The 19864-nt window shown below is 38.2% G+C and overlaps 1 protein-coding gene across 1 annotated transcript in view; it reads right to left on the bottom strand.

Moving 5' to 3' along the window:
- Positions 1 to 4326: 4326 nt before the first annotated feature.
- Ankfn1 (ankyrin repeat and fibronectin type III domain containing 1) overlaps positions 4327 to 19864 on the bottom strand; it is a 133259-nt gene continuing 117721 nt past the window's right edge. The window contains exons 16-17 of the mRNA XM_076871092.1: positions 18552 to 18765; positions 4327 to 5126 (exon numbers count right to left, since the gene is read on the bottom strand). Coding sequence (XP_076727207.1) covers positions 4327 to 5126; positions 18552 to 18765 — 1014 coding nt within the window. The remainder of the gene's footprint in view (positions 5127 to 18551; positions 18766 to 19864) is intronic.

Raw genomic sequence — 19864 nt, 5'->3', positions numbered from 1 at the left:
TTATGAGAGGTGACCGGCAGAGAAAAAAATTTTTTTCCTTGTTCACCTTACTACCACCTATCAAGAGATACCCTTGCTCTCCAAATAGCTCCTTTAAAAATTTCCTTCAAGATATGACCTTGACTAAAATCCCAGATTTTTTTTCACTGAATCATCTGGAAAAATACTTAGGCTTTATAAAGTGACAATATAACACTTTGAATTGGCTAAGAGTGTGCTCTTGTTCATCTATAACTACCCTCTTTAATCTGTATATTAGGGTTTAATAAACAAATATGCAAAGATGCACCCTCTCAGCTGTGGCTCTGCTGCCTGCAGGGTTGAGAGCTATAGAATAGTGGCATTCTGCATATATAAATTTTCTGAAGCCAGTAAATTCTGTGTGCTGTTAACATAACTGGGGAACTTAAATGCACTGCAGACCCCCTGACAGCTTGAATTGATGGTTTTCCAAAAGAAAGCAAGTACATCTTAGGTGAAGGGCAAGCAAAAAGAGGAGGTTGGGAGCTGAGATTTTTCTAGCATGCCTTCTTGCCTAAAGGGGTTATCTTCCAAGGAAGAGCTCAACCCTCAGCAGGGTACACGTTTGTGTGGCACCAGAACAATGAATGAGAGGCCAGTCCTCTTTTCCACTTGTCTGGCATGATCTCCTGGCAAGGATGGGGTAGGTGTTTGCCAGGTGGCTCCCAGACAAGGTCTCTTTAGGGGAATACAACAAGGCTTCAGTCATTGCTTTTCATGAAGTGCTTTGGGATCCTTCAGGAAAGGGGACTGGAGGAATATTATTACGAACTGGCTTCAATTTTCAAACCAAATGGAACCATTTTCTCCAGTGTAATTATTGCTTCGAGCGTTAGTGAATGTTCTTAAAATGGAATGGATCTCATCTTTAAGTACCCACTTCTTAAAATACTCATTCCCTGGAGTGAAAGTTTTTAATTACTCTCTACCAGGTACCCTTACCAATTAAGAGGCTGCGATAGCCTTGTAAATGTTGTCCAGCATATACATCCAGGACTTGTATTTTCTAGGTTCTCCTCCCTTACAAATAGATAGCAGAGGTGCAATCAAAGATGTCTAGCAGAACATGTGCTATGTTTGTTTAGCTGAGGAGACAGGCTCTTGCTTCTTCAAATCCTCAAGGAGAAGATGTATGCTGAATGTATGGCTGCATTCTTGGATCAGATTGTGAGCCCCTTGAGGCCTGGGGATGTGTTTCACCCTTGATTCTTTGGTTCTCTATGGGACTTGGGAGGAAAAGAGATATGGGAGGCGCTGGTCAAGATCTTTAAGGATTTCTACAAATGATGAGAGCTGAATAATGCAGTGGAGAGTAAATCAATTGAGAAAATTGCTGGAAAAGAAGACCCAGGGTAGGAAAGTTTCCTCCAAAGCCTCTCAGATTGGATTTGACAAGAATAAAAGGCCAAGTCCATCATATCTGAAATAAAAAACCAAAAATTCCCTAGACACTGACATATCTTTATAATTAATTCGAATAAATATAAATATGTAATTAAAGAACACATATTTTTTTCTCACTAGAATACCTTAATTCTTAAACTGAGCTCACAAGTGTTACAAAATGGAACATGGGGGGTGAGCAACCTGAACAAATGGCTAATTCTTAAGGATATAAAATATCCACTTTTTAAGAAAATATTGCTAGAAAAATACACTTTCAAGTGGATCAAGTAGGCCCAATAAAATCGACTGTGCATTACTCATTCCTCTTTTACTTGTGAAAAAATAAAGATATGACTGTATCCCCAATATAAGTTAGTGGGTTTGAAATTTATAATACAGTTTGGGTCCAGTAAGCCAGAACTTGCTGACCAAATGAGGGTTCAAAAAGGTGGGTCAGTCTCTGTCTCAGCTGCTTGTTGAATGCATCCCATCTGATGCACAGTCAAAAACTTCCTCCTGTGTCGGCAGAAAGGTCTGGATCAAAAAGTTTTGTGGATTCTCAGGTTTTGACAACTCCAGCATCTCATCTCAGGGACTCATTTCACGTAAATAATCTGTCTTACTTAAAATAAGTAAGTGTAATAAGTGTGTAACTCTACCATTCCTTTTATTATCTAGGAGTCATAATCTGAAATTTCTCTCACATTTGCTTTTTAGCTAGTAAACTTAGATAACTTTTACATGAAGTTTTGCATTCCCTAGCAACAAGGAACTCTGAGATATTGGAAATTTGTTAGCTACAGGTTGAGCAATGGACTTGAATTGAAATTGGAAGTAAAGGTTTTTAAAAAATATTTTTAGTTGTATATGGACACTTTATTTTTATGTGGTGCTGAGGATTGAACCCAATGCCTCACATATGCTAGGTAAGCACTCTATCACTGAGCTAGTTTTGCCCAATAGGTAATTAGCTTGTAGATAATCAAGAGTTGACTATATATATTTCAATTCCCAATGGGACAGCCTGCTATAAAGGATGTGGTTCTTGTTTCTGACGTTAACTCTAAGACTATACCAGCTCTGAGACCTTGAGCAACTTACTTAACCTCTCTGGACTTTAATTGCCCTTCCTGATAAATGCAAAGACTTGGACAAATTTAATGGCCCTTCTTGTTTTAACTCTTACTCCTTCTGTGCCCATTCACATAGAAGAAAACTATACTTTAAAATCCTCCCAGGCATGGAAAAGGAACAGTAGTGATTCTGATGAAGATTTTGGAGGGAGTTCATTGAGTGTAAATTCTCTTAAAAAAAACAAAGAGTGAATTCTGGGCTTTAGTTTTCTAATGACCATAGGCCATGGGTCAAATATGTGCCTTTCCAGCATGGTAATTATTTATGTTTAAATTAAATGTTTTAAAAATGGAAGGGATCAAAATAACATTGTGAACAGGGAACTTTGTATGAATTCCCATGAGCAGAAATGGAAGGACTGTGAGGACAGGGAAAGGATCATAAAGAGTAATATTTAACTAAAATGCCTGTGAAGCAGAAAAGAATCATTTAGAATATCACTTAACTGAAGGGGTTTTGATTCCAAGAGATGAAAGACTCATGCCCTTTATGAATATTCAGTGGAATTTATCTTTGATTTTGGTTGCTTATTTGTGAGAAATTCAGGAAAGAGGCAATGAGTATAGGATTTCCAGGTGTTTTTGAGCACATTCTTGGAATAAACCACTGCCAGGGTCTTCTGAAGAAAGATTTTTCCTGTGGCCCATGAGCCAGACAATTTTTGGGCAAAATTGACATTGAGTAGATTTGAAAGAGGAAGGCAGCCAATCCTAACCCTGGACACCCAGTCCCTTGACCTGTAGGGTGGGCCTAGAGGTATGTTCAAGGGGCTGTGAGGAGCCTATCACTGCCTGGCTACATCCGCAGGGAACTTCCTTGTTTAAAGATGACTTCACCACTTCATAATCCTGAGCAAATCATAATCCTGAGCAAATCCACTGCAATTTTGGGAGACATGACGCTCATGGACTTCTTTTTCTTAGAATTGTAAAGGAAATACATTTTTGCTCATATTTCTCTCCTTCTCCTGGTCTTGTCTACAATTCAGCCTTTCACTTAACTCAGCCATCTGCCTGCAGCCTAGAACAATTTATGGCTCGTTTTCAGATCAGAATGGGAGCTGAGTGAGCAGGAAGGATTGCCTCCTATCCTATTCTATCTTTGCAAGTTAGAGCTGGAAGTGTCCTCTATTTTAGTTTCTGGTGGTCTCCACATAGCACTAAAAGACAAAGAGGTCTGCCAAGGCCTATTTAATCGGATAAGCTGATGATAAACTGGATTTGGTGAGTTCTGAGAACCCTGCACTTTGGCATGGCCCTGCTTAGCTGACAGGGAACTCAGCTAAAGTCCACTTGATACCATGCTCTGAAGTCACAACCCAGGTCTCTTTTCCCTAAACCACTCTAAAGGTTTGGATTCAAGGATAAAACTATGCCAATCTTATTTCCAGCTGTAGAACTCCTCATTAATCACAGATTCATGAAAGAGCCCTAAACCCAGGGGTCAGGTTACAGAGCCAGCTGCAAAACTGAGGGTGTGTCTTCGGGCTGGCCTTCCTCAGCCACAGATGCCACTAACGGGGTGGCATGTTTGAATCACTACGTCTCAGACTCCATGTTGACATAAAAGCTTCTCCACGCCCTTTCTAGGTTGAACCGGGAATAGCGCTGGCAACTCTGGCCTTGGCTTCTGCTCTACTCTTAAACAAGAGGTCCTTGAACCTGTAACCTTTGGATTTGTAGCATTCAAAACGTTAAAAAATGGATGAGGACAAAGAGGGGCAGCCAGGGTGATGGGCAAGGCAGGGACTAGCAGTGGGATGGTGGACAGCCAGCGCGCACCTTCCTAAAGCATGCTGCTGAGGATTTCGGACACTGGCGAGGTGGGACCCTCGGGACTCATCTCAGGACGGACAGGGCTGGACAGGCGGACTCGGCCTCCAGGGGGCGGGCTCAAGCCCGCCCACGGCTGGGAGTCCTGGCGTATTAGGGTGCTGGGGTAGGGCTCCACGTAGATGCGGTGGGCAGAAGGCCTCGGGTCCTGGAGGCAGCCCTTGCGCTCCTCCGGCAGGCTGGCTGCGTGGGCCAAGGTCAGGCCCCGGGGCCCGTCGAGGGCAGGTCCAGGCCCCTCGGCCTCCCGAGGCTCCTGGGCCAGACCACTGGCTTGGGACAGGTGAGGCGTGTAGACGCCCTCGGAGAGCGACAGCGACTGCGTCTCACTGTGCATGCGCAGCCAGCGGCGGTGGCGGCTGAAGCCTCCGTAGTGCTGGTGCTTGCCTGACTTCCGCTTTCCCAGGAAGCCCAGCGGCGGCCGCGCGCCCGGCGCCATCTTGGCGTGGTTCTTGGGCGCGAGGCCGGTGAGCGACAGGCCGTGGAGGAACTCGACGCACGAGCGGTCAGGGTCGAGGCCTTGCGCCCTGCCCTGGGGGTCCTGTCCCGGTCCCACTGGCGTCTTCATGTCGTGGACCTGTAGGACGTCGGGGGCGCTGCCGCTGAGACCGCTAAGGGCCTGTTGGGCGATGTCATGGGAGGAAAGGTAGACCAGGTCCAGGTCTCTGGGGCTCAGGGCGTCGCTGGAGTCGTAGTCGCTGTCCGTGGGGAGGAAGACTTCCGAACATCCTTCTTCATCAGAGCAGGGCTGGGACTCTGCAAAGCCAAGAACAAATGTTAGGAAAAAAAGAGACTATGAGCCAGGGCTTGCTTCATGAGCATGGGATCCTGCATTGGCCCCACGCATCACTTAAATTCTCCTGTTGTCACCCCTTGAAACTTTAATTTTGAACAAGGGCTTCACTTTTTCATTTTGCACAAGTTCCGACAATTTATACAGAAGGCTCTGGTCTTAGCTCAAGGGAAAGAGATGAACTGTCAAATCCAATCCTAATAATGGTGAGGAACACTCCTTCGTATCCCCCTCTACACACATACACACACACTTTTATTCTCTGGGCATCTGCCTGCAGAAGGGATGAAATAAGAAACAAAGCTGGATGTTGCTCATTTATTCATTCCCTATTATTTCTGAGATGAATTTTGTATTTCACATGATGGGGATTTTTAAAGGGGGAAAGAAGAAAAGACTCAGGTGACTGAAGATAGGAAATCTGGTTTAAGATCCTCATTTCCCTCTACCTATTTGCTCAGTGATCTTAGGAAAGTTGCTTAACCTCTTTGAGCTTTGGATTCTTTATCTTATAGATCACCACCACTTATAGTGGTGATGATGACAGTACTTACTTAGGAAGACTACAGAATAAACTGATTATGCTTATGACTTAACACGTTGCCAGTTTTTAAAAAGCAAAAAATGTAAGACCAAAGAAAAACAAACTCAGAGGCAAAAATAAACCTCAGGGTGCATACTATAATGGCCATGAGTGAGCTACAAGTTTAGTTCTATGGATATTTGTTATTTAATTCAGTAGTTGTTCATATCTTTTTTCTCCAATCAGGTTTTACATTTCTGTATAGCAAGAACTGTCTGAAATCCTTTGAATTTCCCACAGAGCTTAGCCCATTGTAGGTACTTGATGAATACATGTTATTTTTGAAAATGTGCAAGTGGTTTTAAAAAACAAGTAGTCTCTAATCTATAAATATGAGGTAATCTTAGTGAAAATCCCAATAGGATTTTAAAATGGAATTTAATGAATTGATTTAAAAATTATTGTGGAAGAGAAAATTTATGAGAATAGCAAACTTTTTATTTTTAACACAATAGGAAGGAGTTGGCTTTACCAGATATTAAAGCATACAGTAGAGCTTTGGTCATCAAAACTTTGTTGTATTGGTACAGAAATGTAACAGATCTGAAGTACAGAAAAATAGAGTCCAGAGACAGTCATATGACTGTGATAATTTAACATATGGTAAAGATAAAATTTAAAAGTATGGGAACAAAATAAATTATTCAATATGTAGTGTTGGAACAATAGGCTGTCTTTTTAGCAAAATAATTAGAGAAAGTCCTACTTCATAACATATATCAAAATAAATTCCATATGGGTTAAATATAATAAGAAAACCCCCAAATATTAGAAGACAACATGTTTGCAGATTTTGAATGGGAAGATCTTTTAAAGCAAGACAACACTGCAGAGGACAAAAGAAGTGGCAGATAAATTTGATTGCATCAAAGTTTAATGCTTTGTAAAAACAAACGGCATCTTCATCAAGGTAAAAAGGTAAGTGATTGGAAGAAGCATAACAATGTGTAACAAGAATAAAAGTCAGAATATATAAAAATCTGTAAATTAGAAGACAAGGCAAATGAGAGAAGATAAGAACCAAACACTTGGAAGAATAATTAGTTCAAATGGCCAATAAACATATTATTATTATTATGTTTAGCCCAGATAGTAATTAGGGAAACGGATTGAAACAATGAGGCTTTTTTTTTTTTTTTTTTGCCCATGAAAGTTACAAAAGATTCAAGAGTGAAAATTTCATGTGTTAGTGTTGTGGAGAAATTAAGGACTCTCATGTAGTGATGAGGAGGATAAATTGGTATAGCTCTTTAGACAGCAATTTGGCAGAATATATTTAAAATGTGCATATAATTTATCCTAGCAAGTCCTTTTTTGGATATCTGTTTGAGAAATTGTCACCATGTGCACATGGAGGCATTTACAAGTTGTTTACTGCAGCATGATTTATAATAGTGAGAAACGAGACATCATCTTGTGGTTGAGGATGCTGTGAAAGGAAGACTTAGAGGCCCAGAAGCACTAAGAAAAATAGTTTACTTGGAGAGATCTGCAAAGGAATCCATATTCAGAAGACTTGTTGATTAAAAAATGCAACATGTTGTCCTGGGGATGTGGCTCAAGTGGTAACACACTCACCTGGCATGCGCTGGGCGCTGGGTTCTATCCTCAGCACCACATAAAATAAAGATGTGTGTCCACCGAAAACTGAAAAATAAATATTAAAAAGTTCTCTCTCTCTCTTTCTTCTCTCTTTCTCTTTAAAAAAAAGTGCAACAGATAACTGAAGAAAAAAATCCACAGGATTACCTGGATACAGGTAGTCTGTGGTAGAAAATCAGACACAAGTATTTTAAGAATATTATAAAAATCTGGGATAAAGTTTGTTTTGTTAGGAGTTAATATCAGGATTTCTTTTACTTTAGAAATTAGAGATACATGAAATGCCATTTTGTCTTGTTTATTTCAGGGTCAGGGTATAAAGTGATTTTATGCTTTCTTTCCTGACTGTAGGAGATGACATGCATATTCACTCATAATTGGCAGAGCAGGATGTCAGTTTCACTCTCTCACATGTGGTTGGTAACCAGTATACTTTTTTAGTTGCAAAATCTTAACTTTATTTGGGACAACTATGCTCTCACATAAAATACCTTTTTTTTAAAATTTTCCCTTACAGCTGGGCGTGATCATAAAATTATTTTTGGCCATTGAGATAAAACTGGAAGTATGTATGAAACTTCCAGAAGGCTGAATAAAAGAATTGGCTTACCTGAGAGACAGGTCATTTTGTTCTTCTTTTGTTAAGTTGTCTACAACAAGTTGTGTTCAGTCAACCTTGGAAACAAGCTGATGCTTAGATGGGGAAGCTGAAAAAATAGTTTGGTCTTTGAAGACCATGGAGTCCACATATATGTAGGTCTTGATTGTCTAGCTGTAGAGGTTTTTTTTTTTTTTTTCCCCCCAAGCAAGACAAAGTATTTTGCATTTACAACAGTCTTATTTGGGTTTTCTGTAAGTTGAATCCAAACTGAATTCTAACTGATACAAATATAAATGTTCCTGAATAGAATAACAGAATAATATAACTATGCTATGAAGTATTGTCCAGCAACCTCAAAGAATGAGATCAAACCACATATTGTTTAATAGCTAACAGTAAAGGACTTCTCCATTTTTCAGTTCATCTGTTCAAGGTTTCCCTCAAACAACCTCCTTGAGAAGCATCCTCCAGCTGTACCACAAGGGATTTCTCACTTCTCTGTACTTCTGTAACACTCCTTCTTTGACAGTTAGACTGTATAGACTTGAGTTATTAGTTGTTATTTTTTTTAATGGAGTTTTGGCATTCTGGCTTCATGGTTAGACCATGAGCTCTCTTAGACAGTATTGTTTAATTAATTTATTCACCAAAAAAGGTTCAGTATTACTTGACCTTAACTCTAACAGAAGGATTGTACAGATGGTTCACAACTTATGATGGTTTGATTTATAATAACTTGACTTTATAATGTTCCCGAAGCAAATGTGTATATAGTAGAGACCTTACTTTAATTTTGATGTCTGATTTCTTTTCCCAGACTAGTGATGAGAAGTAGGATAGATTATCTCTTGTGATGTTGGGCGGTGGTAGGGAGTTCCATTCAGCCACACAATCACAAATATAAACAACAGATACTTCATGGTGTATGGTGCTACTAAGCTATGATGTTGGGTGAGCTAGGTGTGTTAATGTATTAGGTGGGTGTACGGATATAGCTCAGCTGTAGAGTGCTTGCCTAGCATGTGATGCTCTAGGTTCTATCCCCAGCACTTTAAAAAGGAGAAGAAAAAAAGTACCAGGTGTATTAAATGTATTTTTGACTTACTATATTTTCAAATTAATGATTGGTTTATCAGAATGTAAATTCATTTTAAGTCGAGGAGCAACTATACTTGGTGCTTGAGTAGATATAAAATTTATAAGAAATTAGAATATCTGTCTTAGGGAGTTTACAGTTTTAATGGAAGTATCGGAAAAATATTCATCTGTGAGACTGGCAGAATGTTGGTTTTGTACAAGAAGTTTAGCAAATAGGATGTAGGTTTATAGGAAAGGGATGACATTGGGATAAGATTAGTGAAATACTGTATCATCTCATTTAATTTTTTCTTGTTTTCATTCATCTCTATTCTTTGTCTAAAATTATTTCTTCTTTTTCAAAAAGTGATTCAAGGCAGATTTAAAAATTAATATTCAGATAATGACAAAAGTATTATAAGTGAGAAAGAAAGAGGAAACAGTATAATTTATCCCACTTGACTAGAACATGGGGAACAGGAATGGAATTTTGAAAAAAATGAGGCTATAAAGGGAGGGAGCAGCAACTGCACTTTTAGAAATTTATTTTGGAAAAATTAAGGCTTATTCTCACAGAGGAACTTTGTAGGTAAATATTCATAGCAGCTTTGTTTCCTGTAAATACTTTTCTTGTTCAGGCTATGAGGCTGAGCAAGAGCTTTGGTTGTGTAAAGGAAAGTAAAAGTTTAGGAAAGTCAGTTCATTCCAGTGTGTTCACTGAGCATGTATTTTGTGCTAGACAGAAAAGTTCTCTGTTTTCAAGCAGCTCAGAGAGGGTGGATTAGACAGTAAATAGACAACATAGAAAATTAATTTTAAAGAGTATAAAATTCTATAAAGAAAATCAAACTGAATTTTAACTAAAGAGCGATTTGGGAGGAAGATTCTTTTGACAATGACCAGAAAAGGGAGTCTAGGTCAGAAGGAATCACCTGTGTGAAAGTTTTAGGGAAGAGGTTCCAGAAAACTGGAAGAAGAAAGTGTCCAGGACTTAAACTCACTAGTAGGTTTCAAACCATGGTTCCTGGGAAGACGGGAGTAGCAGTAAGCCAGAGGAATTAAACTGCAACCATGATTTGGGTTGGGCAGTAGAAGAAATGTTGACTTTAATTTGTGGCAGGTTAAGCTTGAGATGGCCAAAACATCCAGGAGATAAAATGGGAAGCTGATCAGGCTGTAGGATGATGACTGTGGATTTGGAGAAGAACCCACTGGAGAAGTGGTTCTATGTTGGTTCAATCTATGACTGAAGATATTTGTGGTGAGGTTGATAAATTCAACAAGGAGCGTTGATCAGGTTTTGAACTCTAGTGTTGGCCTTGCATCTTAGTAAGAAAGATGGAAGAATGTGTTGTCCTCAGACAAGTGGTTAGGGAAGAAGACAAAGAAACTTTAAGGTTAAAAGGAAAGAAATGGATAAAGCCTTGGGCTGAATAAATCTGATAATTCTTAAGAAGTTTTTTTTTTTTTAAGGGTAATAAATGTTTCAGACAGTACTTTTCCCCATCCTTAATAGGAAAAATTGGGCACTGCAAATAATAGGATCTCAGAATTGTTGGTTGTTTTTGATGATGGCTGGCATAGATGCCTTAGGAATGATGAAGAAAAGTTAATTGATGAAGAAGAGAAGTTTTGAAATTGGACTTCAAATAGGATCCATGCAAAAAATTTGCAGTTGACTTTAGTTGAACTTTTTTTTCTCTATCTGGTTAGTGTTTAGTTGTCTGTACATACTCATTTGTATCCACAACAGTAATAACAATATCTGATATTTACTTAGTGCTTCCTATGAACCAGCCATAGTGCTAAGGGCTCTATTTTTTTTTAAATACTTTTAGTTGTAGATGGACACAGTACCTCTAATTAATTAATTAATTTTGTATGTGGTGCTGAGGATCGAACCCAGTGCTTCACACGTGCTAGGCAAGTGCTCTACCACTGAGCCACAACTCCAGTCCTCTCAATGCTTTATTTAAGGCTTACAACTTTCATTCTGCAGGCAAGCATAGTGAAACTTAGGCTCATTAAATATTACAACTCATATAGCTGATAAGTAGCAGAATAGGCACCCAATACAGATTTGTCTCACTCCAAAAACTTGCTTGACTATCATACACCTTAGCATTTCCATGGGCTTTCATGGAAGCTTCCTGAGGACTGGTACTTGATTTATCTAATTCACTTATACAGGATTATGTTAGTTAAGCTCCCAGTAAGTATTCTTTGCTGTTGCTTGAGAAACAGTTTAGGTCTTACATTACTTTCCTGTGGCTGCTGTAATATGTACAATACTGGGTGGCTTAAAACAAGAAAAGTTTATTCCTTCATGGCTCTGGAAGCCTGAGTTAAAAAATCAAGGTATCAGCAGGGCCACATTCCCTGTAGAAGTTCCAGGGGGTTAATATTTTTTTGCTTCTCCCAGCTTCTGGTTGTTGTTGCATCTTGTGGATACATCACTTCTATCTGTTTCTGTCTTCCTCTGGGCTTGCTTCTGTGCCTGTGGCTCCTCTTCTGTTTCTTGAAGGACACTTGTCTGGATTTAGGGCCCACCCAGAAAATCCAGGATGATTTCATCTCAGGGTTGTTAATATTTGCAAAGATCCCTTTTCCAAGTAAAGTCACACTGGCACGTTACAAGGGTTAGTACATGAACATACCTTTGGACAGTAGGAGGATGCTATCATTCTATTCACTGGGCGACTGATAGTAAAAGTTCTTAAAACCAGAAGCAACCACTGAGGAGTTTGTGACACTTTCTTACTCTTTCCAGTTCATAGGTCAAGTACTTTGCAAAAATAGTTTGCACTTTTATCTCTCATTATACAAATAGCAAACATTTATTGTTTAGAGAGGACTAAGGAGTATAAGAAGATGTGCTTCAAAGGAGCAGACATTCATGTTTTAAGACCTGGTCTCTCTAGAAGGGCCTGTATTGATTTCCTCAAATGAATTGGAAGTTGCTTAGTTCTCTTGCCTCTTACCAAGTTTTACTTTTATCTGTTATTGCACTTACAATTTTATTATCATTATTACAAATATCCATTTTCATAATAGTCTCCTTCATTGAACTACAAACCCTAGAGACCACATACTGTATACTATGTCTTTTTCATATCTCTGCTTAGTAAATGTTGGATAAGTCAGTGAATGAAGGAATGGGCCAAGGAATGAGTCAAGCAAAGAGATTTGTGGAATCTCTTGTATTTCCCAGATTATCTAATCTGAACATGGGCATATGAGCAGATCATGAGAACCTCCCCATTAGGCTCCATCTTAATCATCCTTCTATTATTAGCCTCTTATGCTGTAAAGCACCTTGAGTTGAAGTGTAACTTAAACAGACACTGAAATATGGGAATATAAAAGAGTAGTAAGATTTGATTGTCCCTTGAAAACAATGCTGAAAGCATTTTGAAAAGCTTTAATTTACTTAATCTGCAGTAGATACTCCTTAAAACAGTTACTCAGATAATTTTGCTTTATCTTTGGTGATATTTGACTCAAGAGTTAGCCCAGGTAGAGCAGAAAGAACAATTGTCTTAAAATTAGACAAACCTAGGCTGAAGTCCTATCAGGCTCCTATCTGTGTCTATGATTTTGGGTAAATTACAACTTTTCTGAACCTTTTTTTGTCTATAACATGTAGATAGTTAATATTGCTTATCTTCCATAGGTGCTATGAGGATTATATTAGTTTGCTAAGATACATTTAAATGCCTTACAAACCAAAGGCATACCATTATCAAGATCCCTTCACCTGTAATAGAAAATATTTAGAAAACAAATGAAGATTATTAAAATATAGATTAGTAAACAGATATATTTCAAGATTTTGCTGTGAGAATACTGTTAATAATAAAGGAGTACAATAATTTCTTGTATGGCATCTTCTGTTGATAAGCTATTCCAGAATGAATTAGTAAATGATACAACTTATTTACTATAGTTTCTAGGAGCATTAGAGATAATAGGTGAAACAAGGCCCAGTTATAAATGTAATAATCCAGGATGGGGGTGCAAAAGGGCTTAGGTATGGAGTGGTAAATATCATCTTGTTCACAGACCCATAGGTAGGAAATAATGCTCTAATAGGAATCTAAATATTTGACTTACATGGTAGTTGTATAATTATTAGAAGACTTAGTGGAATCTATTGCTTAGAGTGGGATAGCCCTCCCAGAACATGCTGGGAAAATCTCCAGGATGCCAGCCAGGGCACTGAGGAGAGTTTCCAAGGACTTAGGCCACTACTACTCCCTCCCTTCCTGGAATAGAATGCAAAGTGCAGCTTCCATCTCCAGATCCAGGCCATATGCTCCATTAAACATTGTAGGCACCTTGCCTGGTTGTTATTTTAATAAACCTGGTTGTGCTCCTCAACTTCCCTTAGAGGGCTCACTGGGCAGGCCAGCACTAGTAGAATCTTGAGTTTCCCCTCTGGTTGACCTGGGAGCCTCTTGAAAGTTCTGCCCATAGTATTAGTGCTGGCTTAGGAAGCTTGGCTTTCATGCTATTGTAATGGTGTTGCAATTCCTGGTCTCTGTGGATCAGGCCAACAACAGCAGAGTAGAGTTGATGTGGATTTTGAGGGCGTTATGAGGAGATGACATTTCAGGAAGGAATAATTGATTTAAAGCTGTTGCTTTTTTTTTTCAAGGCAGGGGGTATGGCAGGATAGAAAGAAAGAATAAGTCATATCTGGCCTAAAAATCTATCTTCACATTTTTAATGTGTCACTATCCAAATATATGTACATGTATATATATATATATATATATATATATATATATATATATATAACAAAATATATATATGTATAAACATATATATGTGTGTGTGTGTAGTGCTTCATTTAATCTATTTCCACTATGAGTAGAATTTAAATAATTTAAATAAAGAAATTTAGGCTCAGATGTAGCTGGGTAGTAGGGCACTTGCCCTGGGTTCCATCCCAGCATTGCAAAAAACAAGCACAATCCCCACAACAACAATTACAAAAACTAACTAAATAAAAATAAATAACTTTTTTGTATTTCTCATCAGGCCTTAGGTAGAACCTCAGAGATTTGTTCACCTTCTAACTTCCCAAGAGAAATAATATCTTTAAATTGAATTTTTGACCTCTTTGCTTTATATCACAGTGTTCTTAACATCATGAGGGAAAAGCTTACCAGGAACATTTACATTTGGAAGATCAGGATAATCTTCAAATACATGTGAAGAAAATAACACCCCCTCCCCTTTATTGCCTCACCCATGTGTCACCAGGAGAAACATCAGTATCGGAAAAAAAGATTGCTGCTGCCTGTGACCACTATACCCACAGAAAAGGAGTGGGAGAGAAAATACCCATGTGATGGACCAAATCATTCCACCCCCTGCCTTGAGCTGCCTTTTTAGAAGCCAACTTTCCCCCTTGGGTCCTTGGGAGATGCTTAATTTTAATTGACTCAGAAGAGTTCTACTTTGTGTTTTAAAAACCACACAGAAATGGGAAGTTAAAAGAGTTCCACTCCCTGCCTTCCCATCCTCAACAAATTTTTCACAAACAAATCAAGGTACACGATTTTAACAACCTTAGAATCTTGGGCTGGCACCATAGGCTCTGTAGGTCACACAGGTTCCTTAGAAGTTAGGTGAACCCTGTCTTCACAGAATGGAATTATGCTGCAAACCTAGCCCCGGTGAGTAACCCATTGGGGATATTCCTCTAAAGTGGATATTTTCCTCTTTTGTAAATGGTCTCCAAACAATTTGAAATGGTCACACTTGTGGAGAGAACAGAGTATGGTGTGGTACATGCCATTGTTCTGAAAGGCTTCTGCTTTTCAAGGGGATAAGATTCTTTCTCCTTGCTTTCAACAGTGCTTCCCTGTCACTGGGTTCCATTTGTCATTTGCTGCCCTCCACGTCTTTGTGTTTCATAGCCCATGGAATCTTGGCTTCAGAGAAATAAATGGACCCAAGAGAAAGTTGTATTTTAGGAAACAGAATGTTGATCACTCACATTTTAAGTTAATAATAAAATCCAAATGTAATTGGCCAGATCCTCCCAGCAGGGAGTGTGTGTAATCCATCCTCAGGCCAATGTGAGGGTTTGGCATTTCTATGGCATGGAGGAGGCCACCCTCATACAGCCAAGGAGGAACCCACTTGGGACTGTGTGGCCAAGAGAAGATTAAACACTGGGAAAGTTCTGTGAACAGAGAGGGCTGATGAGCTGTGAAGGTGGAAATAGAATTAAAGGGTTGTTTCTAGAATTTTATGAACTGTGGAAGATGATAGGGCATTCTTTCCTGCCTTAAAAAATGCCTTTCAATCCTTTACTCTTCTTGCTACTGCCTTCCCTCCCTTTTCCTTTTCACAGCCAAGATTATAATAGAATGTGTCTTACTGATCCACTTCTTCACCTCCCATTTACTCTCTGATCTACTTTCCCCTCACAAACTGCTCTCATTAAGATTACCAATGACTTCTTGTTGAAAAAAGCAAAACAACAGAAGATTTACAGTTGTTTTGTTTAACCTCTCACCATCCTTTGACATGCTTTAATTTCTGTGACAATACTCTCTTGTTTTTATATCTTCTTTCTCTGTTTGTTCCCATTTAGACTAAGAAGTCTTGCTGCTTCATTCCATAGGGAATCCTTCCATCATCCTCTCTTCTTATTTTACCTATTGCAAGCATTTTCATAGCTTCAAACATAATCCACATGTCAACAATTTCTTAAATCTGTATAAGCAGCTTAGTTTTCTTTCCTTAGCTCCAGACCGTACTCATCTTTTTTTCCTCTGGAATATTCCAAAGCTAATACAAGTTCAGCATGCCCAACCACCAAGCTTGTTTCTCCTTCTTTCTTTTCTTTTCTTTTCCTTCCTTCCTTCCTTCCTTCCTTCCTTCCTTCCTTCCTTCCTTCCTTCCTTTCTTTCTTTCTTTCTCTCTCTTTCTTTATTTCTCTCTCTCCTTCTTTCTCTTTCTTTCTTTCTCTCTCTTTCTTTCTCTCTCTCTCTTTCTCTCTCTTTCTCTTTCTTTCTCTCTCTCTTTCTCTCTCTTTCTCTTTCTCTCTCTCTTTCTCTCTTTCTCTCTCTCTCTCTTTCCTTCTTTCTTTCTCTCTCTCTCTTTCTTTCTTTCTTTCTTTCACATCATGATATCCCCAAATACCTAAGCCAGAAAACTTTTTATATCCTTCGTTAATAGCTTCCTAATTGGTCTCCCTCCTCTCAGTAGTTCTCCTCTATGGTCTCTTCATACAATAGTAAGATTTGAAAGTGGAACTATAATTGAAGATCAAATCAATTCTTGCTTAAAAATTTCCAGTGGCTTTCTGTCACAAGTAGGAAACATCCAAACTTCTTAGTACTGCCTACAGAATCCTGCCTATTCCAGCCCCCTGCCCCCCATCTTGTACCACTTACACCTTTGTGCATTATACTCCAAGCACTTGGACCTTCTTTCCATTCCTCACCCACCTAAGGCCTTTTGTTCTTTTGTTGCTTATAATACTCCATCTTCAGATTTTTGCATTACTGCCTTATCCTGTGGTTGGTTCAAATATCATACCTTCTCAGATAGATCTCTGTTGATCATCCTAGTGAAGTCAACAGCTTCCTGCCTACTCACAATTCAATTGCTATTTTGTATTAGATACTGGAATTTTCACTATCTGATATTATCTTTTTTGTTTATGTTTTCATTGTTTCTCATTCTTTCTAGATATAAATTTTATAGGAAGAAAGACTTTACTTTTTCATTATATCCCATTTCTTTGAAGAGTGCCTGGCACATACTGGGTATTCAAAAAATATTTTTAAATGAAAAACAAAAAGAATGAACAATGTCTTTAGGTCCTGAATCTCAGTGAGACAGTGTACACAGTTATAATCTGCTTGCCTATAGTGTTCTCCATTTTCTTCTTTTTCTGCTCATCTTTGGCTTATTCTTAGTACTGGATTCTGTCACTTCTTCCCAGAAACTCACATCTCAAGAGTTTAAAGGTTAATGCCTCCAATAGACTCTATAACCCATGCAATTTTTGGTTAATATACTTGTATCTCCTATTAGACTAGTTTTTGGCAGAGAAGATATTTGGTTTGTATCCCCAAACCAGTAGAGGCTCATAAAAATATACTCTATTTCTTTTGTTGAATTAGTTGATAAGTCACAGACTCCTTTGGTAATATAAATTAGCTGTCTCCCAATATTCCTCAATTTGCCAAGTTTTGCCAAGTTTTGATTTTTAGACATTGAGACTTTTAAATCATAAGAGCACAGACAGACTTAACTTATAGACTTAGCTAATGTCCTTACTAAATTTTTCTATAATAAGAATAACAACATTAAATATGATGTCTGTAATAATTGTATATTATATCCCACGCATTGCTGATATAGATTGTCTTATTCACAAATAACCCTTCAAGGTGTATATATTATTATTCACCTTTTACATAATGGAAATGAGGCTCACATGTGGTAATCTGTTCAAGTACATATAGCAAAACAAAGCTGAGATTTGAATCCAGATCTCTGATTTCTAGGCCCAAGCTCTTTCTGCTACACCATGCTGCCCCCTATGGGAAAAGTCAGCAAATTGGAACTGTTTGTTAAAAAATAACTATGAAGATTATAAAATCGGAGACCTTTTAAGCTGTAAAATTGAGAAAGCTGCTTTGAGTGGCCATTATTTTAATAGACTAGAGAAATAACACTAGTCCCAACATGTTCTAGGAAAGAGAATTATACGGTACTACATAACTATGCTTAGTATGCTTTTTCTCTGCTTATGAGCATAAAGGATTTTGGTATACATTTGTTAACCTACTGATGTTTTTGCTGATAGTATTTTGCTATCTAACCTCAGACTTCCCAAGGGAGGAGGTGCCTTGCTTGACATATACTTCAGCTTTTCTGTAAGTTCATCATATTCATGAGAGGCATGCTACTTATTTGGCTTTGGTTATGAGATACTAGTTTATCTAAGATTTCTCCCTTTCCCATCTTCACTTCAGAACATTGGTGCCATATGGATGGGAAGTTTGTCTTCACCTCTTACTTTGGCTTCCTGACTCAGTCTTGTCAGTTCTTCTTTATCATAGGCTATCTATTCTTACTTTGGCTTCCTGACTCAGTCTTGTCAGTTCTTCTTTATCATAGGCTATCTATTCTTCCCTACCCTGATTTGATTAGATTCTCTTGGCTGACATGGCCATCACCTGGCACCATAGCCATTCTCATTTGGTACTTCTGAATCTTTACCCTTGCTCTGTGTTCTTTCCAGGAAGTGTGGTCGAGAACTGAACTGACTCTTCAGTTTTCCTAAATGGAGTTGATTTCAGGTTATTGACCTAGTTTCTGGCCTTTCCACTATTCTGGTTTTGTTTCTTTTATGTGTTCAAACTATTACCACTGAGCAGTGTTTCTTGCAGCTTGCTTGAACCAGTGCCTCAGCACAAAGAAAATCATTGGTGGAGAGAGGACCAAGAATCTGGTAATTGAACCAAGGAACTTTAGAACTTTATTGCTTACCACTCACTGCCTTTCTTCTGTGCATCTCTGGGGATGGGGATGGTGATGGAAGACAGTCGATATGTGATGATGTAGAATTGATCTTCTTTAGATCCTGCTCATCTGAGGGGTATATCAGCTTAGTGATGGGAAAGCCAGAAACTGGTTGTTTGTATCTTGCATACTGTAGAGCATCCATGATCCATCTCATTTCACGCCAACTTTCATCTATTTGCTTTGGAATAAAATGGTAAGAGACATTAAGTTATCAAATAGCTTTTTAAAAGGAATAAGTTTTCCTAAGAACCAAAAATGATCTGTTTTCCACAGTATTGGTTTTTGAATAAGAGTAAAATATTTCAAAATGTGTTTGCTAAGCCAGAAAATACCTCTTCTTTGTAGTCTCTTGTTTTTTGCATATTTTACCTGAAAAGCTATATCTTTTAGTGGAAACAGAAGACCCAGATGATATTTAGCTCTGTAATAACCTTTAGCAAGTATTTGACCATTTTAAGCCTAAGTTGCCTTATTTAAAAAATATGGATAAAATATCTTCCCTTTTATACTTCATAGGGCTGTGATAAATGACTAAAATGATGAATTTGAAAGTGCTTTGTGATATTGCAGAGGACATCATACACACTTATAAAGTGCTATTAATTCTTAGTATTTAATGAAATATTCCTCATTGGGATATTGTGGGGGATGTGATACAGTCAGATGTGAATATCAGAATACTTGGGCCTATGTTTAGAGAAAAGAAGCAACTTTATATATTAAACTTATTGTTTTCTTGCTTCCAAAGTATAAAACATCTTATGTAGCTTATTCTTAAGTAATCTAAGCATTCTTGGATTTTTTTTTTAGGATAGCACATTTTAAATTGTTATGTTTTGATTTCTGGATTACCAAAGTGACTTTAATGACATTTTCATTATAAAGTATAACAGTAGTTTCTCTAAAATCTGTTTGTGTAAAAGTCACTCAAATTTCTGTGCCTGTTTCTATAGGTGATAGATATTTTACCAGGTCTTGGTAGAGGGTGACTGTGAGCTTTCTGGTTATTCTATCTCCAAGGAGAGGCAGTTAGTTACACAGTGCTTCATAGGGCCCTGGTTAGCTTTGCATCTGGTTTCACTAGGTGCCTAGAGCAAGGCATTAACTTCTTCAAGCCCATTTACTCAACCACAAAAATGGACTAAATGATGTTTAAAGTCACTTCAACTTTATGATTTATTTTTGAAGAATATTTAGAAAGTTGATGTAATTCTACTTCCAGGTAGAAGGTGTTCATTGCATGAACAATTCAAGATCAAGGCCCTTTTGATTATAGT

This window comes from Callospermophilus lateralis, chromosome 11 (assembly GCF_048772815.1).
Source record: "Callospermophilus lateralis isolate mCalLat2 chromosome 11, mCalLat2.hap1, whole genome shotgun sequence".
NCBI classification, from domain to species: domain Eukaryota; kingdom Metazoa; phylum Chordata; class Mammalia; order Rodentia; family Sciuridae; genus Callospermophilus; species Callospermophilus lateralis.
Note: the sequence above shows the minus strand (reverse complement) of the source record. Positions and strands in the feature narration are given on the sequence as shown.